Source organism: Girardinichthys multiradiatus, chromosome X (assembly GCF_021462225.1).
Source record: "Girardinichthys multiradiatus isolate DD_20200921_A chromosome X, DD_fGirMul_XY1, whole genome shotgun sequence".
NCBI lineage: Eukaryota > Metazoa > Chordata > Actinopteri > Cyprinodontiformes > Goodeidae > Girardinichthys > Girardinichthys multiradiatus.
The window spans coordinates 11,043,024-11,066,269 of record NC_061817.1 but is presented as its reverse complement, the minus strand read 5'-3'; the positions used below and the strand labels follow the sequence as shown (position 1 = coordinate 11,066,269).

Here is a 23,246-nt window from a genome sequence, read left to right as displayed (position 1 = left end):
ACTTCCTGTGGCAGAAAACCATGTTTCCTTTTCCTTCCACTTGACAAATATGCAGTACTTTGTGTCAGTCTACCACATAAAATCCCAGTAACATACATGGAAGTCTGGGGTTATAACGTGGCAAAATGTGAAAAAGTTCCAGGCATATTATTATTACTTCTGCAAATCACTACATGTGTGTCTACATTACATACCCAAAGTGTCATGTGCAGCTCAGCGGTTAACCCACTTAGTCTGCTTTGCAAACTGAATAATTCCACATATCAGCACTGGATCTGGTTCCCGCTGCTGTGTCCGCCAACTCACTGTAACCTTTGTCTTGCACAATATAATCTGTCAGCAGTAATTAGTTTTTGCATAACTCGCATAATTTGGTGGATTTAATCAAAAGTTCAAGGTGTAGCAGGCGAGAGTCCAGACGAGCACTGACGCAGGATGTCGCAACAGCTGATAAATGGGTCGCAGGTGAAATCTCACTGTGAGACTCCACCTGTGGTAACCTGTAGTTTCCTGCGAGCCTCACAGCCTTCTCTGTCGCCGGTTTGTTTCTTTGTTGCGTTGGATGCGAGTTTTACTTTACAGCGTCAGAACAGAAAGCAGGCAGAAAAACATTCAGACAATGAGGATTTTGTTTGATAAATGTCAGAAAGATATGAAAAAGTTGCGAGCAGTGCTAGTTAGTTAGTGTTAGGGCTGCTGTGTACGTTTTGTTTTAGGGGAGCAGAGCTGAGAAGAAGTCCACTTGATTGCGTCTGTTGAATCGATAGTTTTGTTCTTGAACATAGAAAACTGTAGAAAACCGATGAGGACGGTGTCAGTGTTAGGGACCGGAGGATCATTTTCTCCTCTGTTATCATTTCAAAAACATTGAAGTTCACAGGAACAGGCTCTGTTTTTGTTTCTTAATGTCTTCCTTTCAGTGCCTCTTCAGTGCTTATCCTTGTTTTGCAGAAACAAACTTCCAGTTTGTTGACCTGAGTGACAGTAAGCTGGTGTAAGTTTGTGGCTTCAGTTTATAGTGAGACAATTCACCAGGTTTCAATTTCATGTAGGGTGATCAGATGCATGGTAACTTATTGCAAATAGCCATTTCACCTTAAATATTTACCTTGATATTTTTCTGATCTTGTGCTGCCCTAATATTATTTATTGACACTGCCTTAGATTCAACAGTGGAAAAAATGTTTAAAAAGCAAAACTAACAATTCCAACCATTTTGTCATTTTTAAAAGCATAAAGGAATTAGGTTTATGGTGATCACAGTAAATCAGGATTTCGATCATTCCCCCTGGGAATGATCAACGGCGCGACCCTTGTCCATTGAGAGCCAGCAGTGAATCATCCAGGCCCAAGCAAGCAGATGATCAACCCCAAGGACTGATGACACAAGAATGGGTCACTATCAGTCTAGATGTGTCCCAAACATTGATATTCAGAAGGCCAGAGCAAGTAGTAAAAGTTCCAAAGAAGGTCATTTAACACCATAAAACTCTTTTCGTTAGTTTGGTGTGTTTGGCTCATAAAAGCTCCTGAAACGTGTGAGATGTTTTTACTTGTTCTTCTATAAAATGTAGAAACATGCTGAAGCCACACAGGGACACTGTGGCTGTAAAGAACGACTGTTCTCATTTGGATTACAAGTTTGTTTTTAAAGTATAATTAAATGGTTTGAAAGAACCAAGTGGGGACGTTCTGCCGTGTAATGTAATGAGATGGATTACCTGCACCATTTCAGCCCAAATCTTCATTAAATCTGACATTTGCAAATAATCTGGGGACAGCCAATCTGGAAAACCCTCCTGATCAGAGGCCGTTGTAGCTGATAGAGCTAGCACAAGCTGGAAACAACAGCACCATCAACGCACAAGACGGGGGAATTCAAGCCTTTTTCCAACCACAACAGAGCAAGCTCAACTCTAATTCCACATTCATTGTTGAAGATATGCACTCTTAGTGTGTTTCAGAGATTGTTGGCCTTTGGTACATCGGCGTACATGCATTAGAGCCGAGGTGAAACGGGCTGACTAGGCAGTATTTCACTGCAAGAGGTGTACATGGGTATCTAATACATCAGGTTAAAGTTGGCTAATCAATGAGAAATGGCTCGTTGTCTTCACCACATTATTGCAAAAAGATTTAACAGACGGCACTGAATCCTGTCACTTTTATTTTGCAGTAATGTGTTGTTGCAGCCCATGTTTCTTGACATATTTTACACACTAAACTGTCTTGTCAGGGAGAAACAATCGTCTACAGCTGTTCCAACTGTACAAATAAAATTTTGGTATTTTATTTGTATTGAAACTCCACTTTAAAACGTCTTTGTCAGCAGAAAGCCGCCAAAGCACGAAAACTTGTACAGTTCTTTACATACCACTTGATGTTTTTCACATTTTGTCAAATTATAGCCACAAACCGGAGTGTATGTATGCAGACCAACACAAAGCAGCATTGGTGAATATAAATCTATTGCTTTCAGAACCACCTTTCACTGCAATCACAGCTGCTAGTGTTTTGGAGTGTGCCTCAGCCAGCTTTGTATAATTAAAGACGGAAATGTTCACCTGTTCCTCTGCAAAATAAACCTCGGGTTCGGTCAGATTGGATGGACATCTGTTAACGCTTGTCACAGATTATGAATTGAATTAAAGGCTGGACTATGGGTAATTCTAAGACATAAATGTACATTAATGTAAACCCGGGTTTAGATTCAATATTTTCAATATTTTACTCATTTTAATTTTCTGAGACACTCTGTAAGCCATAATCATCAAAGTTACAAGAAATAAAGGCTTGAAATATTTAATCTTGTGTGTAATGCACCTATATAATATGAGTTTCACTTTCTGAAATGGGTGACAAAAAGATTTGTAAAAAGTTTCACAATGTTTATTAACACAGTTTCGCCTTGGTCAGTCACATTAAAATCCCACGTGAAAACTCCGTACCATGACAAAATGTCCGAGGTGTATGAACACATTTGCAAGCCACTGTAATGCCCAGATGATTTAAAGCAAACCGGAGGAATAATGAGCAGCATTGTTGAGTTAAACTGCAGCCTGAACTCCTGTGCCTTATGAGCTGAACCAGCTGCTTCATCTTGAAAATCCTCTTTTCTTTCTATGCAGAGTCCTTGTTTTCTTCTCAGGGATTTTTGGTGTGTCATAAACAAGTCGCTGTAATCCGCTTGCAAAATATGCATAATAAAGACCTTTTATTCCAAATTCAGCTCCTGGTCTGTCTGCTGTATTCAGACAACGTCATTTTCCATCAGTTTCTGTCAGTTTTGTCCTCCTGTTGTCCTCAACTCTGTTTCTCATTTTTCTTTAGTCTTTAATGCATGGCTCAGCTAAAGCTCTCCTGTCAATTGCTCTGGACAGCGTGTCTTCTCGGGTTCTATATTTTTGCGTCTGTCTCTTTCCTTTTCCTCTTTGCTTTGTGGACTTGATGATCACACAGGGTGCAGCCTCACCCTCCCACCACCCCTGTCACATCAGTTTCTCTACTGTTGCTGCCCAGGATGAGTGACAGTGTTCGACCCAACCTGTCCATGTGGATCACTCACTCCGTGTCCCTGTCCCTCACCCGTCCCTTCCTGCCCCTCCTGTCGTGTTTAGGTGAGTGATGGAGACGAGAGAGTTGAGCGTGGTGGCTGGCAGCTTCGTGGGCTTCCAGCTTCTCTTCTCGGTGGTCAGTCCCCGGCTCTCCTTAGCCGTCACGCCGGATTACAAGCGTCTACCTCCCACCAAACTCACCGAATGGAACTCCAGGTGCGTGGGGACAGATCTACTAACATTTCACCATAATACATTTTTTTCCACCTATTTATGTCTGTCCACAGTGGCATAACACAACAAATGTTGCTGGCATAAAATTAAATATATATATTTTATTTTCCCCTTGTTGAGATCGTTTGAAATACAAGTAGGAACCTGTGAAAAGATGCCTAACCGTCTGACATTAAATCACACTAAACATTTCCTGTTTCAAGTCATTTGGCCAAAATAATTTCTATTTGCTAAATGCCAGAATCAAACAGTTGCCTTTTTAACTGCATGGCTTTGGTCAAACGGTTTCCTGTATCCTTCCACAAGCTTCGCACTATACTTTGCACGAATTTTCTCTGATTCCTCCTGACAGAACTGCTGTAACTGAGCCAGGTTTATAGGCCATGTTGCTCACTCACACCTTAAAGCTCCACACACTAATCTTCTAGAGGACTGAGATCAGAGCTTTGTGGTGGCTGTTTGTCTTCAAGTCACCTTTTAACAATTTGGTGAGATACGTAGGGTCTATGTCCATTTGGAAGACCCATTAGTGACCAAACTTTGACTGATATGATGTTGCTTGAATATTTCTATAATCTGCTTTCCTTGTGACGCCCTGTGTTTTGTTAAGTGCACCTGTCCCTGCTGCAGCAAACGCGATGCTCCCACCTCACAGCTCTTCATGGTTGGCATGGTTTTCTTTAATCTTTCAAGCTTTCCAATTTTCCAACATGACAGTGGTCATTGCAGCCAAACAGTTAAAACTATGCTTCTTCAGACCCCAAGGCACGTCTCCCAAAATGAAAGTCTTTGTCACTGTGCATTTAGAAACTGCAATATATATTCTTCATGTTGCTTTTGCAGTGATGACTTCTTCAGCTCATGTCGGCACATGAATAGTTTTACTATAGATAATGGCAAACTCTTGCCAGCTTGAGTCAGCATCTTCACAAGATCTTCTGGGTGTGATTTGTACATTTCTCACCATAAGAAATTCATCTGTGGGACACAGAACCCGTCTCCTTCCTGAATGGTATGATGGCTAGTCATTCCGATGCCGTTCATGCTTTTACTCAGTTGTTTGGAAAGATGAACGTGGTACCTTGATGGCATCTGGAAAATGTACCCAAGGATGAACCAAACGTTCCCATTTGGGCTTTTCCAAATAGTTTAAATCCATGAAAAAAGTAATTAGAAAATTCTCTGTATAAATAATTCTTGCATTTAGCATATATAAATAGTTTTGGTAATCCTAACGGACCTAAAACAGGAAACATTTAATCTACAGTAAATGAATGTCAGACAGTATGGGGGGAAAGGTTATGTGTCTTATACAGTGTATGTACAGTGTCTCACAAAAGTTAGTACACTCTTCCTATTTTTGTGAATATTTTATTATATCTATTGATGGGCCAACACTGAAGATATGACATTTTGATACCATGTTAAGTAGTCAGCGTACAGCTTATATAAAAGTACACATTTGCTGTCCCCTTAAAATAACTCGACACACAGCCATTAACATCCAAACTGCCAGCAACAAAAGTGAATTCACACCTAAGTGAAAATGTCCAAAGTGTTTTGTGTGGCCACGATTATTTTCCAGCAATACCTCCACTCTCTTAGGTATGGAGTTTACTAGAGTTTCACAGGTTGCCACTAGAATCCTCTTCCACTCCTAAAGGGACGTCATGGAGCGGGTGGATGTTTGAAGACCTTGTCCTCCTCCATCTTCCGTTGAAGGATGTCACACAGATGCTCAATAGGGTTTAGTTCTGGAGTCATGCTTGGCCAGTCCAGCACCTTCATCCTCAGTTTCTGTAACAAGGCAGTGATCATCTTGGAGTTTGTTTGGGGTCGTTATCATGTTGGAATACAGCCCTGCGGCCCAGTTTCCAAAGGGAGGGGATCATGCTCTGCCTCAGTATGTCACAGTACATGTTGGCATTCATAGTTTCCTCAATAAAATGTAGCTCCCAAGAGCTGGCGGCACTCATACGGCCCCATACCATGTCACTCCCACCTCCACTGTAGGCAAAACAGACTTGTCTTTGTACTCCTCACCTGGTTGCCACCAAACACACTTAACACCATTTGAATCAAATACATTAACTTGGTCTCACCAGACCACAGGACATGGTTCCAGTAATCCATGTCCTTAGTCTGCTTGCCTTCAACAAACAGTTTGCTGAAGATGAGCAGTGAGAGCTATAACACCAAATTTAACACATCTGCTCCCCATTCACACCTGAGACACTAACGAGTCTCATGACACCGGAGAGAAAAAATGGCTGATTGGGTACAACATGGACATTTTCACTTAGGGCTGTACTGACTTTTGTTGCCAGAAGTTTAGACATTAATGGCTGTGTGTTGAGTTATTTTGAGGGGACAGCAAATGTACTCTGTAATGCAAGTGGTACACTGACTACTTGGTTGCTAAGTGTCATATATTCAGTGTTGTCCCATTGGAAGCTACAATTAAATGTTTACAAAAATAAGAAGGGTGTACTCACTTCCCAAACAGTCCAATTTGTCTTTCCTGTATGTGGCGGTAGCAGCAGTAAAAGTGTCAGGCAGCTGACATGCAGTGTGGAGCAACTGGGAGGGAACGGGAGGGGCACCACTCTGTTACGCTGCAGCATAGAGCAGCACAATGCTGGTCAGCTCTCTGAAATAAGGCTCTTACAGGCTTCCTTTGCTTTCCAGAAATACATATTTAGTTAAGCTAATTTATCTTATTGAGGCCGAGGTTAGACAGAAATGTGTCTATTAAGTCCTATCATAGAAGTAAAGATATTTACTCTGAATACCTTGAAGGCGCTGACAGTTCTTCACTCATGTTGTCCAATCAAACTGCTGCTTCGGCTTTTAAACATTTCTCTGGACAAAGAGTTTATATACTGCGGTCACGAGGGCAAAACATTTCTCCCAAGCCCTGGCTGTATAGCATTACAGTGAAAGGACATCCTCACCAAACTGACCCCTGAGTGTTTTTGATATTGAAGCTCATATGAGCTGGGTCCCATCATACTTGAAGCAAACTCATCATCCCGCACATGTGCAGCTGGGATGCGAGCTGCTGGTGCACCACAGAGGCGTATAGAGTTTCAAGCAGAAACCTCAGGGGTTGGGTTCAGAGGGCAATCATTTGTTGTGCAACAGCTTTCACTGACCCTGTTGTATGTGTCCTCTTTTCTTTGTTTGCTGTCAGCCTGCTCTCAGAGATGACCCTTTCACTCAAGCTGGCATGTTTGACCGTAAGAGAGAGAACAGAGTGCATTGGCCAAGAAGTCTGAAACAAGTTGGAGGCAAAGCTTCTTCTAATGGGTTCACTTCTGAGTGCTTCACCATTGCATAAGACCCAGCTCTGACTGTATCAGTGTAGGTTATGCAACCATGACTTAAGAGCAAGGAGACAAGTGTAAAAGTATTTCCAAACAGGAGGAGCATAATGTTAAAAAAAATAATAATAATTTCCACCTTTTTAATATAGTGCCTTACAAAAGTATTCACACCTCTTCCTTTTTTCACATTTTTATTACGATACAACCACAGGCTTCGCTGTATTTAATCGGGATTTTGTGATAGATCAGGGCTTATTAGTATTCAGCCCCCTTTACTCAGGCCCAGAAAAAAGAGCAATAATCAGAGAAGCAGCTAAAAGGCCCACCTCCTTATCCATCATCCCTCTGCAGAGGTCCCCAACTCAGGTGGAAGAATATTTTGATAGGACAGCTGTTTGTCATGCGCTCCACAAATCTGGGCTTTCTGGAACAATGGCAGAATGGAAAACCAAAAGGCAGAAAACTTTCACTGGTGCATCGCACTGAAAACCGCACAAAAAAATGGTAGTGGCAGCATAATGCTGTGGGATCCTTTCCTTCAGCAGACTCAGAACTGGTCACAGTTGATGGGAAAATGGATGGAGCTAAATACAGGGCAAAACTGGAAGAAAAATGTTAGGTATTATTAAGTCAACTCAGAGGCAAGAACAATACAGAGTCAGTTTTACTTGCAGCAAGGGTAGCTCACTTTGCAGTGCAGACTACAAAGTTTTGACACCTTATCTCTTTATTTATATGCACAGTTTAACAGACAGTTCAGACAGGGTGTGTGTGTGTGTGTGTGTGTGTGTGTGTGTGTGTGTGTGTGTGTGTGTGTGTGTGTGTGTGTGTGTGTGTGTGTGTGTGTGTGTGTGTGTGTGAGAGAGAGAGAGAGAGAAGAGGCTGGTTCTCACAGAATGTGATTCAGCCTCTGGTGTGTGTGTACAAATAGATAACGGAGATTCCACACACACAGGGAGGACTGCATGCCAGAGCATGATACAAAGCAGAGTGCAGCTGCACTACAGCACAAAGTTTTTACATGAGTGATAAGTTTTCGCACCCATCCAACAGTCCCTCCTTTTTATCACGAGTAAAAACATTTAATATAAAAACAAATAAGAAAAACAGATTATATTTTGTGGGAAATACTCATACGGTCCCGCCGCCCTCAGCGACCATTAAAAGTCAAATGTTGATTAATACTTGAAAACATAAAAATAAAAGAACAATACATGATGGAAACAGTGAAACATAATAAAGGAATTTAAAAATCTGCCCTGTTTATGTCATCATTGTACTTTTTCTTATTTCACTTAAACAACAACTTCTTTCGATTTTCTGCTGTAAGGTAATTTTATGAAATACAATGTATGAGTACACTCAGGCTTTCGATGTGATTTATTTACAACATGTCATCATAATTGTCCCCTTCATTTTCGTGCATTTCTACCTGGTTCAGTGTTGCATATGCCACCGTAACTGACTGAGTTACTATTCTTTGTACCATGCATTTGCAACATGGGATAATACATATTGACAGGAGACACAGAAGGCCCATGCATGCTATTACTGCAACTAGGAGAACCTTAAACAAATTTATCCATCCCCCTGTGAGCATCCAATCTAACCAAGAAGAGGTAGGATCTGGGTGGTCATGTGCCATGACATTTTGCAGATTCCGTATGTTGTTTAATGCTCCCGTTATGTTTGCAGAGTGTATATTATCTGGGATATATGTGCAACAGGTGTTCTTCAATAGAACACAAACGCCCCCCGTTGATGCTGTTAGAATATCCAAAGCCATGCGGTTCTGAATTATCATGGCTCGCATAGCGCTCATTTCTGTGTTTTGACCCTCTTCTACTATTATGGAGTCATTTAGAAACAGTCCAAATCGATAACTTAAAGTTTCCACGTGCAGCATTAATTTGCCCACACCCAACCAGGGTAGGAGAGATAATAATGTTTTATCATCTTTAGGCCAAAAATTAAATTCATCTGGGACATTTGTTCCCCAGATCGGATCATCAGAATCAGAATCAGAATCAGAATCAGAAAAGCTTTATTGCCAAGTACGTTTTTGGACATACAAGGAATTTGTTTTGGCGTAGTCGGTGCAATACAATACAAATTAAACAGTACAAACATATCTACAATATAATATAAATATAAGTGCACAGTTTTAAGTGAGTGAGAGTAAATATAGAGCAGTATAAGATGCAAGAGCAATACAACAGTGCAGGTGATCATTGTGCAAGTAAGCAGGAGTCCAAGCTGAGCGTTAATGTAACGCATAGAGTTACAGGCATGCGGTTTAATATCTATCTCTCTTTTTGACCTCCTATGTGTTATAACTATAGTCTGCTTACTAAGTACCACAGTGTGATCTGATGTAAAAACTGGGGCACATACACCATACCAGCTGGGTGGAAGTACATAATAAGCGTTATTACCACATAACCATGCCACCCCTTCTATCCTGTATGTGTCGTTTTGCATGAAGGTTGTAATCTGAAATGTTGTTTTACAATTTGTACTTGTACCCAAGTAGGTAGAGTTGTTCCCTTTGTTTTTGTTGCAACACTAGGCATGCTGCTTTATGTCTTTTAAATATGCATTGAAAGGGGAAACTTTTTCTCCTTCTGTAATATTGAAAGCTCTCCAGAAATCGGGACTGGTACAATTATGAGGGTTGCACGTATAATTTAAAGTCTGGTTTGCTGCTGGAAACTGACCTGGTAAGATAAATTGATCGCGACGTGCATATCCTAGTGCTCCAAAGGAGGAGGCGCAATTTGCCTGTGAATCATTCATAGCTTTGACATATATGGTGGGGCCTTGGGAGTCCACGGGCATTATGGAACACACATAACAAGCAGTTTTATTTTTAGTTTTAGCTGTGTCATACACATAAGATACCAGTAATTCTGCAGAAATGGATGTGCGTCATGTCCTTCCGTCAGTGGTCTGAGATGGGTCTCGTCTGTTGTCCACCTTTTCTGTGGTGTCCTCTCTCCTGGATCCTGTAGTGATAGAAGAATAAGTACTGCTGCCAGTATAAAGCTCAGGCTTATCAGTCCTGTCCACATGTTACAGAGAGTCATTTTATAAGTGGGCGCAGATCAGCTGTTTTCTTCACCGGTTTGAGACACTGGGCCCTATGGGTCCTCCAGCCCTTTTGTAGCCGGGCTTCCTCTGCTACCCCGTCGGTTGATCTGGCTCCTGTAATGGTAATGCTGGCTTACAGTGGCTTTTATGGATCCAGGAAGACCTCTCTGCTATTTTCAGAGCTGTGGGCGTTGTCAGGAGTACTTGAAACGGCCCTTCCCACCGAGGAGTGCTCCAATCCTTCCTGTGGAGTGTCTTAATCAGGACCAGGTCTCCAGGCCTCAGGTCGTTCTATGGGACAGGAACAGAGGTTATCGGCAGACCACTGGACATTTGTGTTTCTTTTGTCTGCAACATTTTATTCATCCACTCAGCTAATGAAGTTTCCTGTTGTGCTTTCTCTATTTCATTCATGTCAGAAGGCAGAGGGAACGGTCTGCCATGTACTATTTCAAATGGAGTGAGGCCAGTTTGATTTGGAGTTATTCCCATCCATAGTTTGACCAGAGACAGACAGTCTGGTGAGGCTAATGTAACTGTGGTTTTCAGTAAGTTCTTTAAGTTAATAAATGCTTTTTCCCCCTCTTCTGTCCAAATAATTTTGTTCATTAATATAATGTTTGTTCCATAAATCATAGATTGTAATGGTTGCACTATGGCTGCATAGTCGGGCAGCCACTCTACAGAAATTACAAAGTCCTAAAAAGGACATCATTTGCTGCTTTGTTTTTGGTTTCAGGGCTACCTGTATGGTTGTTTTTCTGCTATTCAGCAGGGAGTGGCCGTTTTGTGATAAGGTGTGCCCTAAATAAACCACTTCTGTCTGACAAAACTGTATTTTTTTATTTTTGTTTTAGGCCTTGTGGCCTGTTTGATGTAGATGTTTCAACACGGTTATTGTGGCCTCTTCACAGTGTTTTTCTGTGTCTGATGCCACTAAAATGTCATCCACATATAACAGAACTTGACTGTGTTCTGGTATTATGCAGGTGCTCATTGAGTATCTTAATGCCTGTGTATATACATGTGGGCTTTCACTAAAACCTTGTGGAAGCCTAGTACAGGTGTATTGTTTTCCTTTAAACTGAAAACCAAACAAATGCTGTGACTCTTCATGCAGTGGTACTGTGAAAAAAGCATTGCTAAGTTCTACTACTGAGAAATACTTTTTATCTGGGGTCAGTGAATGCAGCAATGTGTGTGGATTTGAAACATCAGGAGCTGCATGCTCTACGATATCATTTATTTGTCGGAGGTCTTGGACCATTCTCCACTTTCCTGTGCTGGCTTTCTGCACTGGAAAAATAGGTGTGTTACATGTAGCTTCAGATGCTTCTCTTAATATCCCTGACTTCAACATATCTTATATTACTGGCTTAATACCTTCTTCAGCTTCTGGCTTTAAGGGGTATTGGCGGACTAATGGCCTTTTTTCAGATATTAGTTTAACCTTGTATGGTGGGAACCCCTTTATAAGCCCTACATCAGTTGATGATTGGGACCACAGTTCAGGTGGGACAGCAGATAGGGCAGGATGCATGTTGCTCTCTTTGCTCTCAGCTAAGCCCTGTATTTGTCCCTCTGCCTCATCTAAATGTGTCCTTGGATGGACTTTGACTATCCACTCCAGAATGAGCTTCCAGATTCCTGTGTTAGGATCTACTTTCGACAGTGTCAGTGCTGTTCCTGCAGAGGTTTAAAGCCTCTGTTTTTCCAAATTCTTATTATTCTTTTTTATCATATTTTATAAAGTAAGTCCTTATTACATTTAAAAATGAGATCAATATTTTTGGTAGTTGCTATTATTTTAAATAATGATTGGTTTAGTTCTTATTAAAAATAAAAAATAAAAACTCACTCACTGATGAACACAAAAAATGAAGGGCATATTATATCTTATAATCTTAGTTTATCTTACCCAGTTTTATAGATACAACATACAGTTTCAGTCAGCTTTGTATTTAGTTCAAGTAACTAAAGTTTGTTTCAATTAACTCAAGTTTTCTCTATTTCAGTCCAGTCCAGTAAATTTGTTAAGGTTCATTTAATCTTATGTTAAGTTTAAGTCTAATTCATTCATTTTTAACCTGACTGGAAAAAGTCTAAACATCTGTTAAAATCTTTTTGTTTTGCCATAGAGAACTGACCTAATATTATTATGGTACTGTTGAGGACTCTAATTTTTACATAACATGAAAGACATTTATTTCACAAAAACAGAAAGTCAAATACAGACATTTGGCCACATGAAAGTTTAAATACCCTGTTTGTAAAATAATTATGAAAAATTGAAGACGGATCTATGAACTTTCTTATGGTTATCAGTATTTTCAATACAGGTAGAACCTTTGCTATCTTTATATGATTTTTCGGAAAAGATTCTGGAAACCTTATTAAGATATGTTTGGCAATGATCATCAGAACATCAGACCATTATTAGCGCTTTTAAGGTCCCTCAAAGATGCATTACAATGAAATCAGTAATTCCCATTCACACACTACTTACTTATTTCTCTGTCAGAGTAATTTTATTTGCAAAAACTTGAAGATAATTTGACTTCTATTATTCTTAAAATTCACATCGTTTCCTCATAACCCCTTTTGTTTCCACTAGGTCTGTTTTGGACGCTTAAATTCCTTTTTTATTCACCAAGAATCAATAAAGTGGTCTTAGTGGGGTCCACCTTAAAGGTGTTATCTGTTGGGTGTCATGTTATCATTGTCAGGTCAGTGAGGTTCATAAGTCATAACTCAGTCAGAACATAATGTTTCATAGATCCAGCCAATGATTAGTCAGCAAAACTTCCAACTATAGGAGAAATATTGATTGTTAATGAATGAGCTGCATTTCCTAGGAACACTGTCTTCCTCCTGGATGAGCATCACCTGTTGGAAAACTTTCATCATTGTTTGTTTCACATATTCACAAGGCGATAACCCACTGGCCAAGTGTGAATTCACACACCTGGACTTTCAGCCACTCCGGCTAATGGAGGCTGTGCAGCAGTGCTTCGCTCGACGTCACGAACAATACAGAGTCAGTTTTACTTGCAGCAAGGGTAGCTCACTTTGCAGTGCAGACTACAAAGTTTTGACACCTTATCTCTTTACTTATATGCACAGTTTAACAGACAGTTCAGACAGTGTGTGTGTGTGTGTGTGTGTGTGTGAGAGAGAGAGAAGAGGCTGGTTCTCACAGAATGTGATTCAGCCTCTGGTGTGTGTGTACAAATAGATAACGGAGATCCCATACACACAGGGAGGACTGCATGCCAGAGCATGATACAAAGCAGAGTGCAGCTGCACTACAGCACAAAGATTTTACATGAGTGATAAGTTTTCGCACCCATCCAACAAAAAAAAACTTTCACAGGATGAAAGCATCTACAGTAGAGTGGCTTAGATCAAAGCCTATCCATGTGTTCAAATGGCCCAGTCAAAGTCCAGACCTACAGGTCCTTCTCAAAATATTAGCATATTGTGATAAAGTTCATTATTTTCCATAATGTCATGATGAAAATTTAACATTCATATATTTTCGATTCATTGCACACTAACTGAAATATTTCAGGTCTTTTATTGTCTTAATACGGATGATTGTGGCATACAGCTCATGAAAAACCAAAATTCCCATCTCACAAAATTAGCATATTTCATCCGACCAATAAAAGAAATGTGTTTTTAATACAAAAAACGTCAACCTTCAAATAATCATGTACGGTTATGCACTCAATACTTGGTCGGGAATCCTTTTGCAGAAATGACTGCTTCAATGCGGCGTGGCATGGAGGCAATCAGCCTGTGGCACTGCTGAGGTCTTATGGAGGCCCAGGATGCTTCGATAGCGGCCTTTAGCTCATCCAGAGTGTTGGGTCTTGAGTCTCTCAACGTTCTCTTCACAATATCCCACAGATTCTCTATGGGGTTCAGGTCAGGAGAGTTGGCAGGCCAATTGAGCACAGTGATACCATGGTCAGTAAACCATTTACCAGTGGTTTTGGCACTGTGAGCAGGTGCCAGGTCGTGCTGAAAAATGAAATCTTCATCTCCATAAAGCTTTTCAGCAGATGGAAGCATGAAGTGCTCCAAAATCTCCTGAGAGCTAGCTGCATTGACCCTGCCCTTGATAAAACACAGTGGACCAACACCAGCAGCTGACACGGCACCCCAGACCATCACTGACTCTGGGTACTTGACACTGGACTTCTGGCATTTTGGCATTTCCTTCTCCCCAGTCTTCCTCCAGACTCTGGCACCTTGATTTCCGAATGACATGCAGAATTTGCTTTCATCCAAAAAAAGTACTTTGGACCACTGAGCAACAGTCCAGTGCTGCTTCTCTGTAGCCCAGGTCAGGCGTTTCTGCCGCTGTTTCTGGTTCAAAAGTGGCTTGACCTGGGGAATGCGGCACCTGTAGCCCATTTCCTGCACACGCCTGTGCACGGTGGCTCTGGATGTTTCTACTCCAGACTCAGTCCACTGCTTCTGCAGGTCCCCCGAGGTCTGGAATCGGCCCTTCTCCACAATCTTCCTCAGGGTCCGGTCACCTCTTCTCATTGTGCAGCATTTTCTGCCACACTTTTTCCTTCCCACAGACTTCCCACTGAGGTGCCTTGATACAACACTCTGGGAACAGCCTATTCGTTCAGAAATTTCTTTCTGTGTCTTACCCTCTTGCTTGAGGGTGTCAATAGTGGCCTTCTGGACAGCAGTCAGGTCGGCAGTCTTACCCATGATTGGGGTTTTGAGTGATGAACCAGGCTGGGAGTTTTAAAGGCCTCAGGAATGTTTTGCAGGTGTTTAGAGTTAACTCGTTGATTCAGATGATGAGGTTCATAGCTCGTTTAGAGACCCTTTTAATGATATGCTAATTTTGTGAGATAGGAATTTTGGGTTTTCTTGAGCTGTATGCCAAAATCATCCGTATTAAGACAATAAAAGACCTGAAATATTTCAGTTAGTGTGCAATGAATCTAAAATATATGAATGTTAAATTTTCATCATGACATTATGGAAAATAATGAACATTATCACAATATGCTAATATTTTGAGAAGGACCTGTAAGTCCAATTTAAAATCTGTACCAAGCCTTGAAATTTTATGTTCATGCATGTTTTCTATCTAAACATAATTTTACTTGCTCTAAACAGTTATGCACCTCTTTGTGTTGGTCCATCACATAAAATACTCAAAGTTTGTGGTTGTAGCATGACAAAATGTAAAAACATTTGAAAAGGCATTGTACGTTGATGCTGGTTCCCTCCCTCCTAAGTTTCAGACTCTTAGACCCATATGGTAAGTTGTTTGAGCTACTTTGGGTCAGCACCTGCAACTTGTGGACTGTCACAGAGACTGCACTGTGATAGTGTAAGAATTGTGATCCTGGTAAAAGGGAGATAAATGCTGCTGCCTCCCAGGGGTACTTCTTCAGTGGCCCAGATAACTACTCCAAAGGTCAGAGGAGAGGCTCTTTCGGGCCAAATCTAACACACACATATAATTGGATGTTTCTGCAGGCATGAATGAGCATTTATCAAGTCAAACTAATGGTTCCTTATTATCTGGACGTTTATGTTTACTCTCTGTGGTCCTGTATGTGTGTTTGTTAATTCCCAGGTTGGTGTCTACTGTGCACGCCTTGATCGTGGGGCTGTTCTGTTTGTACATCCTGTGGTTTGACGATGATGTCAACGCCAACCCCGTCTGGTAAGAATTATTTTTACTTCATCTCAAACATTATATAAAAACTGCAACCAATGCATACGCTCTTGGAGAAAAAAAGGGAACCGTTTCTTTCGTTTTCACGTATCGGACTGGCAGAGATAAGGAAGGGAGGTGAAAATCAGCTGAGGATAGTCAGCGTTGAAATTTAATACCTTTTGCACTGACAAAAATGGCGATTCTACCTTCAAAAAGAAAGAAGGAAGGGAAGAGAGCAGATCTGACATGTCAGAGGAGTCTCCAGTGGCTTGTAGATTCAGTGGATTTGGTCTTTGATTCCCGTCTTGCTTGTGTATGTTTCTTCAGTTTTTCTCTGTCTGTTTCACTTCCTCTGGCTGTACTTTAGACTCAAACCCAACCAGAAGGACTCCTTTTCATTTCCGTAGAGCAGCAGCCTCCTACCCCCCTCCTCTTTGCCTCCCCCAGCCCTGATTAGCATCCTCCTGCTTTCAGCTGTCCATCGTACCCCACATCACTGGCTGTCGAATAAACGCAGCTCACCTCCCTTGCGTTCATTGTCTCCATTAAGTCTGGCCAGCTTTGCTGATGGAGCAGAATACAGAAAGTGGGGGGGGGGGTAAAGAAGCTGGAGAGTAAGGAGAAAAAATAGAGACACCCCTCCCCTTCTCCTTCTAGCAGATTTTCTGTTCAGGTGCTCAGTTTTTCAGCCCTCCAGTCCTGGACTCTTTGTTTTTGCAACAGCAATTTCTGTTGCAAAATTCAGTTTTCTTTGTGTCACTAATTTGTTTTGTCCTTCATTTCTTACACCGCCTAGCAAAAGTATTCATACCCCATACGCCACATAAACTTAGATATATTTTATTGGGAGTTTATGTGATTTTGGACATTGAAACCATTCAGATGTTGCTCTGCTGGGCCCTTCATATAACTCCAACAATCTTCCCTTTGTCTCTGACCTCCTTCCCTGTTCGTACAGGAAACAAAAGCATTCCCACAGCATGATTCTGCCACCATCATGTTTTTAAAGTGGTGATTGTGTGTTCAGTGTCAGTTTGCCTTTGAGTTTTGGTGTCATGTTTAGTGTGTCCCTAGGTGGCAACAGGACGTCCTATGACTTCCTTTCAACAATTAAATTCAAGTGCACCAAATTGTAATTAGAGGCATAAGAGTAAAGGGGACTGTGTACAGATGCACACCAAACTTTTCAGATTCTTACTTACGAAAATTAATAAATCAATTTTGACAGTTATTTGTTTTTTTGTTTTAATGTTGATGAAAATGTCAGTAATTATTTACAATGTGGAAAAATCTTTATTGGCATTACAACATCAAACCCTTAATATATTTGCTGACTATCTTTTTGCATGTTTCCACTGGTATTTTGACAATTTGCTATTGGTGATGAATCCTGAGGTTATACAGCCTCATTACCATCACCCTAATCTTTATCTCCCTCCATAGATTCTCTGTCAAATTAAAGTTGACACTCCTGTTGAGCTGCTCTGAAACATATTAATATTACTTTCACTTAGAAGAAACATATTTACTTTAAACCTAAATCTGCCAAGGGTATGAATAACTTTGAGCTTAACTGTAAATGCTTTTGCAAGGCACTGTATATAGTTTATTTTTTCACTGGTTTTCTGAGCTTGTCCTCTTCACCCACTAGAACTAACCCGGTCCACAGTATGACTGTAATAGTTTTAATGCTAACCTCCTGGTAACTCTGTGTGTGCATTAATTCTCCAGTCAGTCTGATTGTGTCACAGCTTTATTAAGGCGTGTCAGACAGCAGCACTGTTCTCTGCTGGCTGGAATCTAAACTGCTTCAGAGGCCAGAAGTAAACTGCTAGACACACACATTGTTTTATTTGGAGCAGAGTTCAGCTCATGCTCTTATCATAATCCACTCTGTTAACATGTAGCACGTCTGACGGCCTCGCCTCGGCTGCGTTTCTGGATTGGCTTATCTGTACTTGAGTTGAGCGTGTGTGTGTGTGGTTGTTGACAATGGAGATGAAGTTTCAGGATTAAAGACACTGGACCACATGCAAGAGTGGCCCATGCTGATCTGAACTTTACTTGCTCATGTTTACTATAGTGAGGATCATACCAGTTTGTAAATAGCAAATGTTTTTGCTGTGTACATTTCTTTTAAAATAAAATAAAAAAAGACAGAAAACATTCTGAATAAGCTGACAGAGCTTTTGAAAGTTGGAAATCCTCCAGAGGCTCAGTTATTGAAACCTAACCCCATATATATCTAAGAATTGAATTGAGCTGTTGTTGTTGTGTGTGTTGCTTAGCAGCAGTTAAACTGATGTCTTTGTCAACATCGACGGCAGCTGCCAAAGTAGGTGAACCCCCTCCGTAGATTATTTAAACCTAATGTCACATCTAGCAGTTTACACTTACCACTCTGTCTGCAGAAACAGCCCCCATAAATATTCTAACCGCTGGATAGAAAGGTGTTAGAGCCCAAAATAGTTTTCTTCAGCCAGATTTTGGTGACTTGCCTCTCAAAGCACGAGTTCCTAACGTCGCTCCCCACAGGTGGTGGGTTCATATGGAGAAAGCTTCCTTTAGCTTAAATAGGCTGAAGTCAGCTAAGCCCCAGGAGCCAAAGATCAACCACCAAGTACTAGTTCCCCACCGATAGGCCAGGCTCCAGAAGAGTGCACTGGTCTCCCTGATCTGGGTGAGGTTCGCCAATTGCCATGGTCTTTCTGCATCATGGTCTTTGAATCGCTCTTAGTTTGACCACTTCTCTGAGTCCAATTTGCCATGGGAGACCCCACCAGGGTCTGAACCACTAGACAAAATCGCTTTTAGAATGAAAGCTATTTTCTATAAAGCTACATGCTCGAACTCCACCACATTAAGGTAGTGATTCTGGAAGGGAAAACCAAAAAAGGTTGGACTGCTCCCCCCAGTCTTTGCCTCATGTGGAGGGTCTTAAGTACCTTGTCTGTGTGCTGCTCTGCTATGTCAAGATTAAAAAAGAGCTGAGCCAACAAGTAAAGCTCTTGATATACCAACTGCATTCCAACAATCTGCTATGGTCAGAAAATATGAGATACAGATGTAACAGACCAAAATTATCTTCCTCTATTGGGTTGTTGGGCTCAACCATAGAGGTATGGTTTGGAGGCATGTGGGGGAAGTTAGTAGCAGAGACGCTGATCCTCTAGATCAAAAGGAGTCATTTAGGGTAGTTCTGGATTCGGATGAGAATGCCTCCTGGGCTCCTCCATTTTAAGTTGATTTATTTTTGTCCCACCAAGTGCAGACCCCCAAGAAGACATATTGTATATCCCTTCTGGCATAGGAAGAGCTTGGGATCTTCCAGAGTGAGCAGGCGAGTATAACCAAGGTTTACCCCCTACAACCTTATCTCGGATACATCATCTTTCTGAAAACAACATAGAAATCTAATTAAAATTATGTAGAGGTGTTATGAAGACCACATGGTGCAACTGCCGGGTGTCAGCACACATTCAACCCACTGTAAATGTTGTTGCCCTTAAACATTTTGAACAAAGAAACAAACCGAGGGAAATGCGTACGTGGAAAAACATTTGTCCTCTTACAGCTCCGGTGTTTTAGTGTGGCCCACGTTATAAACACTGTAAAAAGGCCTCTGGCAGAAGTCGTGTCTCTAAATAAGGCAAGTCCAGCTCTTGTTAAACAAGGTCTTAGGAGGCTTGTGTAAAAAGTATTCCTAGTTGGACGGGGCAGCTACAGTTGCTCCACCAAGATTATTGCCGTTGTCTTTCTGCCTTGCCTTTGCATTAACAAACGGGCAAATACACCAGACAAGATTACTGTTAATACCTGAGCTCTTCACATTGCCGGGACCAATTATTTCATCAACTGGCAGCTGGTTACCTTCCTAAATGTTATGGAAACAGCAGGGGAGTATCATTGTTTAATTTCTTCAACAATGATGGAATGGCTATTTTAGCTTGTCAGCCAGAACTTCTGCTTTTACTCTCTGTTGGTAAGATAGTTTCCTATCAGAGATGTAACTGGTTGTACTGAAGAACATGTGAACCATGTGATTAACGCTATAAACCTACAAGTAATCCAGAAAAGTATGGTTTACTTCTAGAACTGTTGCTTCCTGTTTAGGCAGTACATTTACTTTATTTATCTGTAGCTGCCTGCAAAAATGACTCAAAAACTAGCAGAAAATGCCTTTAAATTTGACTGTGGAAATGTCTAGAATTCTGAAATGGGGGAAATATGTCAGAATCCTATAGGTTGCATGTATGATTAACCTCCAAATAGCAAATGTATGGTTGGAACATAAGCTTGTTCATGACCCTCCAAATCTAAAAGGTATCCATATCTCCTTGAAGGCAAAATTCCAGTCAGTTATTCATATATTGAATTAGGAATGAGGGTTTACTGTACATTTGATTACCTGAAGCTGAATCATACTGATGTGATTGTGGACCTTTGATCCTTTCACCACCATTCAGGTTGGGTTCTGATTAACCTGATATTTGCTTGAGGCCTTTCTGTGTGAGTGCAGCTGTAAGGCGATACAGCAGATTGGTTGGCAGGAGGAGCTCAGGGTTTAAATAAACATTAATGGGATCCAAGGAAAACTAAATGATTCAAAATCTGCTTCCAAGCGGGCACAGAACTGCATATTAAGTCATGAGGAAAGGGACTTGCTCAAGAATTAAACCTTTCATCGCAGCTATTCAAAACCTATTTTCTTGCATTGAATGTTAATGGTATATATGCAATGCACTGCCACCTCCTGGCCGACCAGCGTAAACACATAAAAAACATCTTAAAACCCCGATCATTGTTTGTAGTGCTTCACAAAATATTGAAATGCAGTCGTGTCACTAGTCTGGACTGGTGCTCGGGCAGTCTGCCTATCTCCACCCCGGAATGAAGGGGACCACCTCCTAGGTCTGGGGCTGGTTGCCCCTCTGGGGTATCGGTACCTGGACCTGCTATTAAAAATAATCCCAAAGCAGTTTCTAATAAAGTTTTTTATATACTATATATTATAGCATTATAGCGTTAGCTGTAATGCTCAGCTTGTGAAAGTAAATCTGTTGGGCTTCTTCTTGGCACTCAGACAACAATTTTGAGTGCTACTCTGCTGGACAGGACACGTTAAAAGAAAAAATCGTGCAGTCGTCATGTATCATGTGTATTATAGATGTCATGCAATCAATAATACGCTGCTCAAAAAAATAAAGGGAACACTTAAACAACACAATATAGAACAAAGTATTCAATGAGAATATTTCATTCATTCAGATCTAGGATGTGTTATTTGAGTGTTCCCTTTATTTTTTTGAGCAGTGTATATTTAGCCAGTTGGATGGATTCTAATTGCCCTAGCGCCCACACTTAATGTTTATTGTTCAGTAGGCAACATGCTAAAGCTCATGGAGAGTAGTGGGAACATTGTGTTACGCAAAAGAAAAAAAAGGATCTGGAAGGTGTGGGTTAATTGCTATAATTATTGCAGTTTTCGGCAATAGAATCATAATTAAAAGTTGACCTGATATCGTGCAACTTTAGTTAGCCACCAGGCTAAAATGTCAATAACCTTGTTTGTATCTTTTCATTCTGTAATGCTGGAGTGCAGAACATGTCTACTAGACCTGCTGGTAGGGTTGTAGAGCCAATATCTAGGACTAATGAGTATGATGCTAGTGACAGGGCCTCTGAATGTGTCTCAGAAGATAAAGACCCGGGATATGCAAGATGGATTGAAGATGGTTGAGCTGAGGGCACTGCAGGTGCTAAAGGGGATTTCAAACCTGATAGAGCTCATGGATAAAGGAAAACAAAATATGTGAAATCTGGAAGCTGAAACAGAACCTGTATTGTAACTGATTGTAACTAGGTTTGTAAATCACTGACAATTCCTAATTTATTATGGTTTAGTGCCATGAAAAATATATGTTGTTTCTGTAGAAATTGCACATTTCACCAGGGAGGGTCTGAAGAGTTGAGAACGATGAACTGAATAAGTGATTAATGGGACAGAATGAGACGTCATAGGAGACGCTAAGGAACCAGAGACAAGGCAAAGTTTAGTCATTACTCTGAACAATGGTTGAAAATGGTCCAATTTGTTGCCACCTTCATATAAAAACAGCATTTTCCTGTCAGTTGAAGATCTGAGGCTTAAATTCACTGAAGATATCTGGAAAAGAGTCCTTGACAAAGTACATCATTCTTTTTCTGCTAGACATGGATTGATCCAGCTGAAAATGTTGCACTGTGCTCATCTGACCAAGGTCAGGCTCTCCAGGATGTTGCAGGATGTGGATCCGACCTGTGACGGATGTTATCAAGCAGCAGCAACTCACATCCATATGTTTGGGTCCCGTCCAGTGTTAATGACCTATTGGCAGAATATTTCCGTCTCCTTGAGTGAGGCCACAGGAAAAAGACTTATGCCTGACACTATCACTGCTTTGTTTGGGGTAACTGAGTGAAAGCTGTTCATAGCCTTTGTTAGTTTGAGATGGAGGTCATCCGCACATCCATCACACGGTTATTGGGTTAGGGATGCCCTTTACTTTGCCAAATTGGATGTTTTTAACTGTAAATAGCTGGGCAGTCATTGGACTCAGCCAGTAGCCAGGAAATGTCTTTGCATTAGTTATTTTTCTCTCTTCTGGTGAATTCAATTCAATTCAGTTTTATTTATATAGCGCCAATTCACAACACATGTTGTCTCAAGGCACTTCACAACAGTCAGGTACATACATTCCTATTAATACTAACAATTGAACAGTGCAGTCGTTGTTAGCTTTTTATTCAAATTGGATAAAAAGTTTTTCTATCTAAGAAAACCCAGCAGATTCCATCCAGTCAGTAACTTGCAGCATTCCCTCCTCCTGGATGAGCATGTAGAGACAGTGGACAGTCACCGGCGTTGACTTTGCAGCAATCCCTCATACTGAGCATGCATGTAGCGACAGTGGAGAGGAAAAACTCCCTTTGAACAGGAAGAAACCTCCAGCAGAACCAGGCTCAGTGTGAGCGGCCATCTGCCACGACCGACTGGGGGTTTGAGAGAACAGAGCAGAGACACAAAGAGAACAAAGAAGCACTGATCCAGGAGTACTTTCTACGGGAAGGAAAAGTAAATGTTAATGGATGTAGCTCCTTTAGTCGTTTCACCTAGAAAGAAAGAACAGATAAACTCTGAGCCAGTTTTCAAGGTTAGAGTCTGAAAGAGAGCACATATAATTAGTTACAGTAAAGCTCAGTCAATTGCCATGTCTAGGAGAGAGAAAGGGTTAAACACTGAAAGACAGGGCTATGTGGATCATCGGTAGAGGGTGAGCATTAAGTTGTTGCCAGCAGAAG

At 41.1% G+C, this 23,246-nt stretch overlaps 1 protein-coding gene across 4 annotated transcripts in view; it reads left to right on the top strand.

Annotated features, from left to right (window-relative positions):
• The window catches only part of LOC124862845 (TLC domain-containing protein 4-B-like), a 36,565-nt gene that overhangs the window by 3,542 nt on the left and 9,777 nt on the right, over positions 1-23,246 (top strand). For 2 of the 4 annotated variants that reach the window (XM_047357012.1, XM_047357013.1), the window contains exons 2-3: positions 3,618-3,770; positions 15,822-15,911. In XM_047357012.1, coding sequence (XP_047212968.1) covers positions 3,625-3,770; positions 15,822-15,911 — 236 coding nt within the window. In that variant the 5' untranslated portion in view covers positions 3,618-3,624. Of the gene's footprint in view, positions 1-3,617; positions 3,771-15,821; positions 15,912-23,246 lie in introns of those variants that run through there. The other 2 variants (XM_047357014.1, XM_047357015.1) reach the window with 2 other exon arrangements.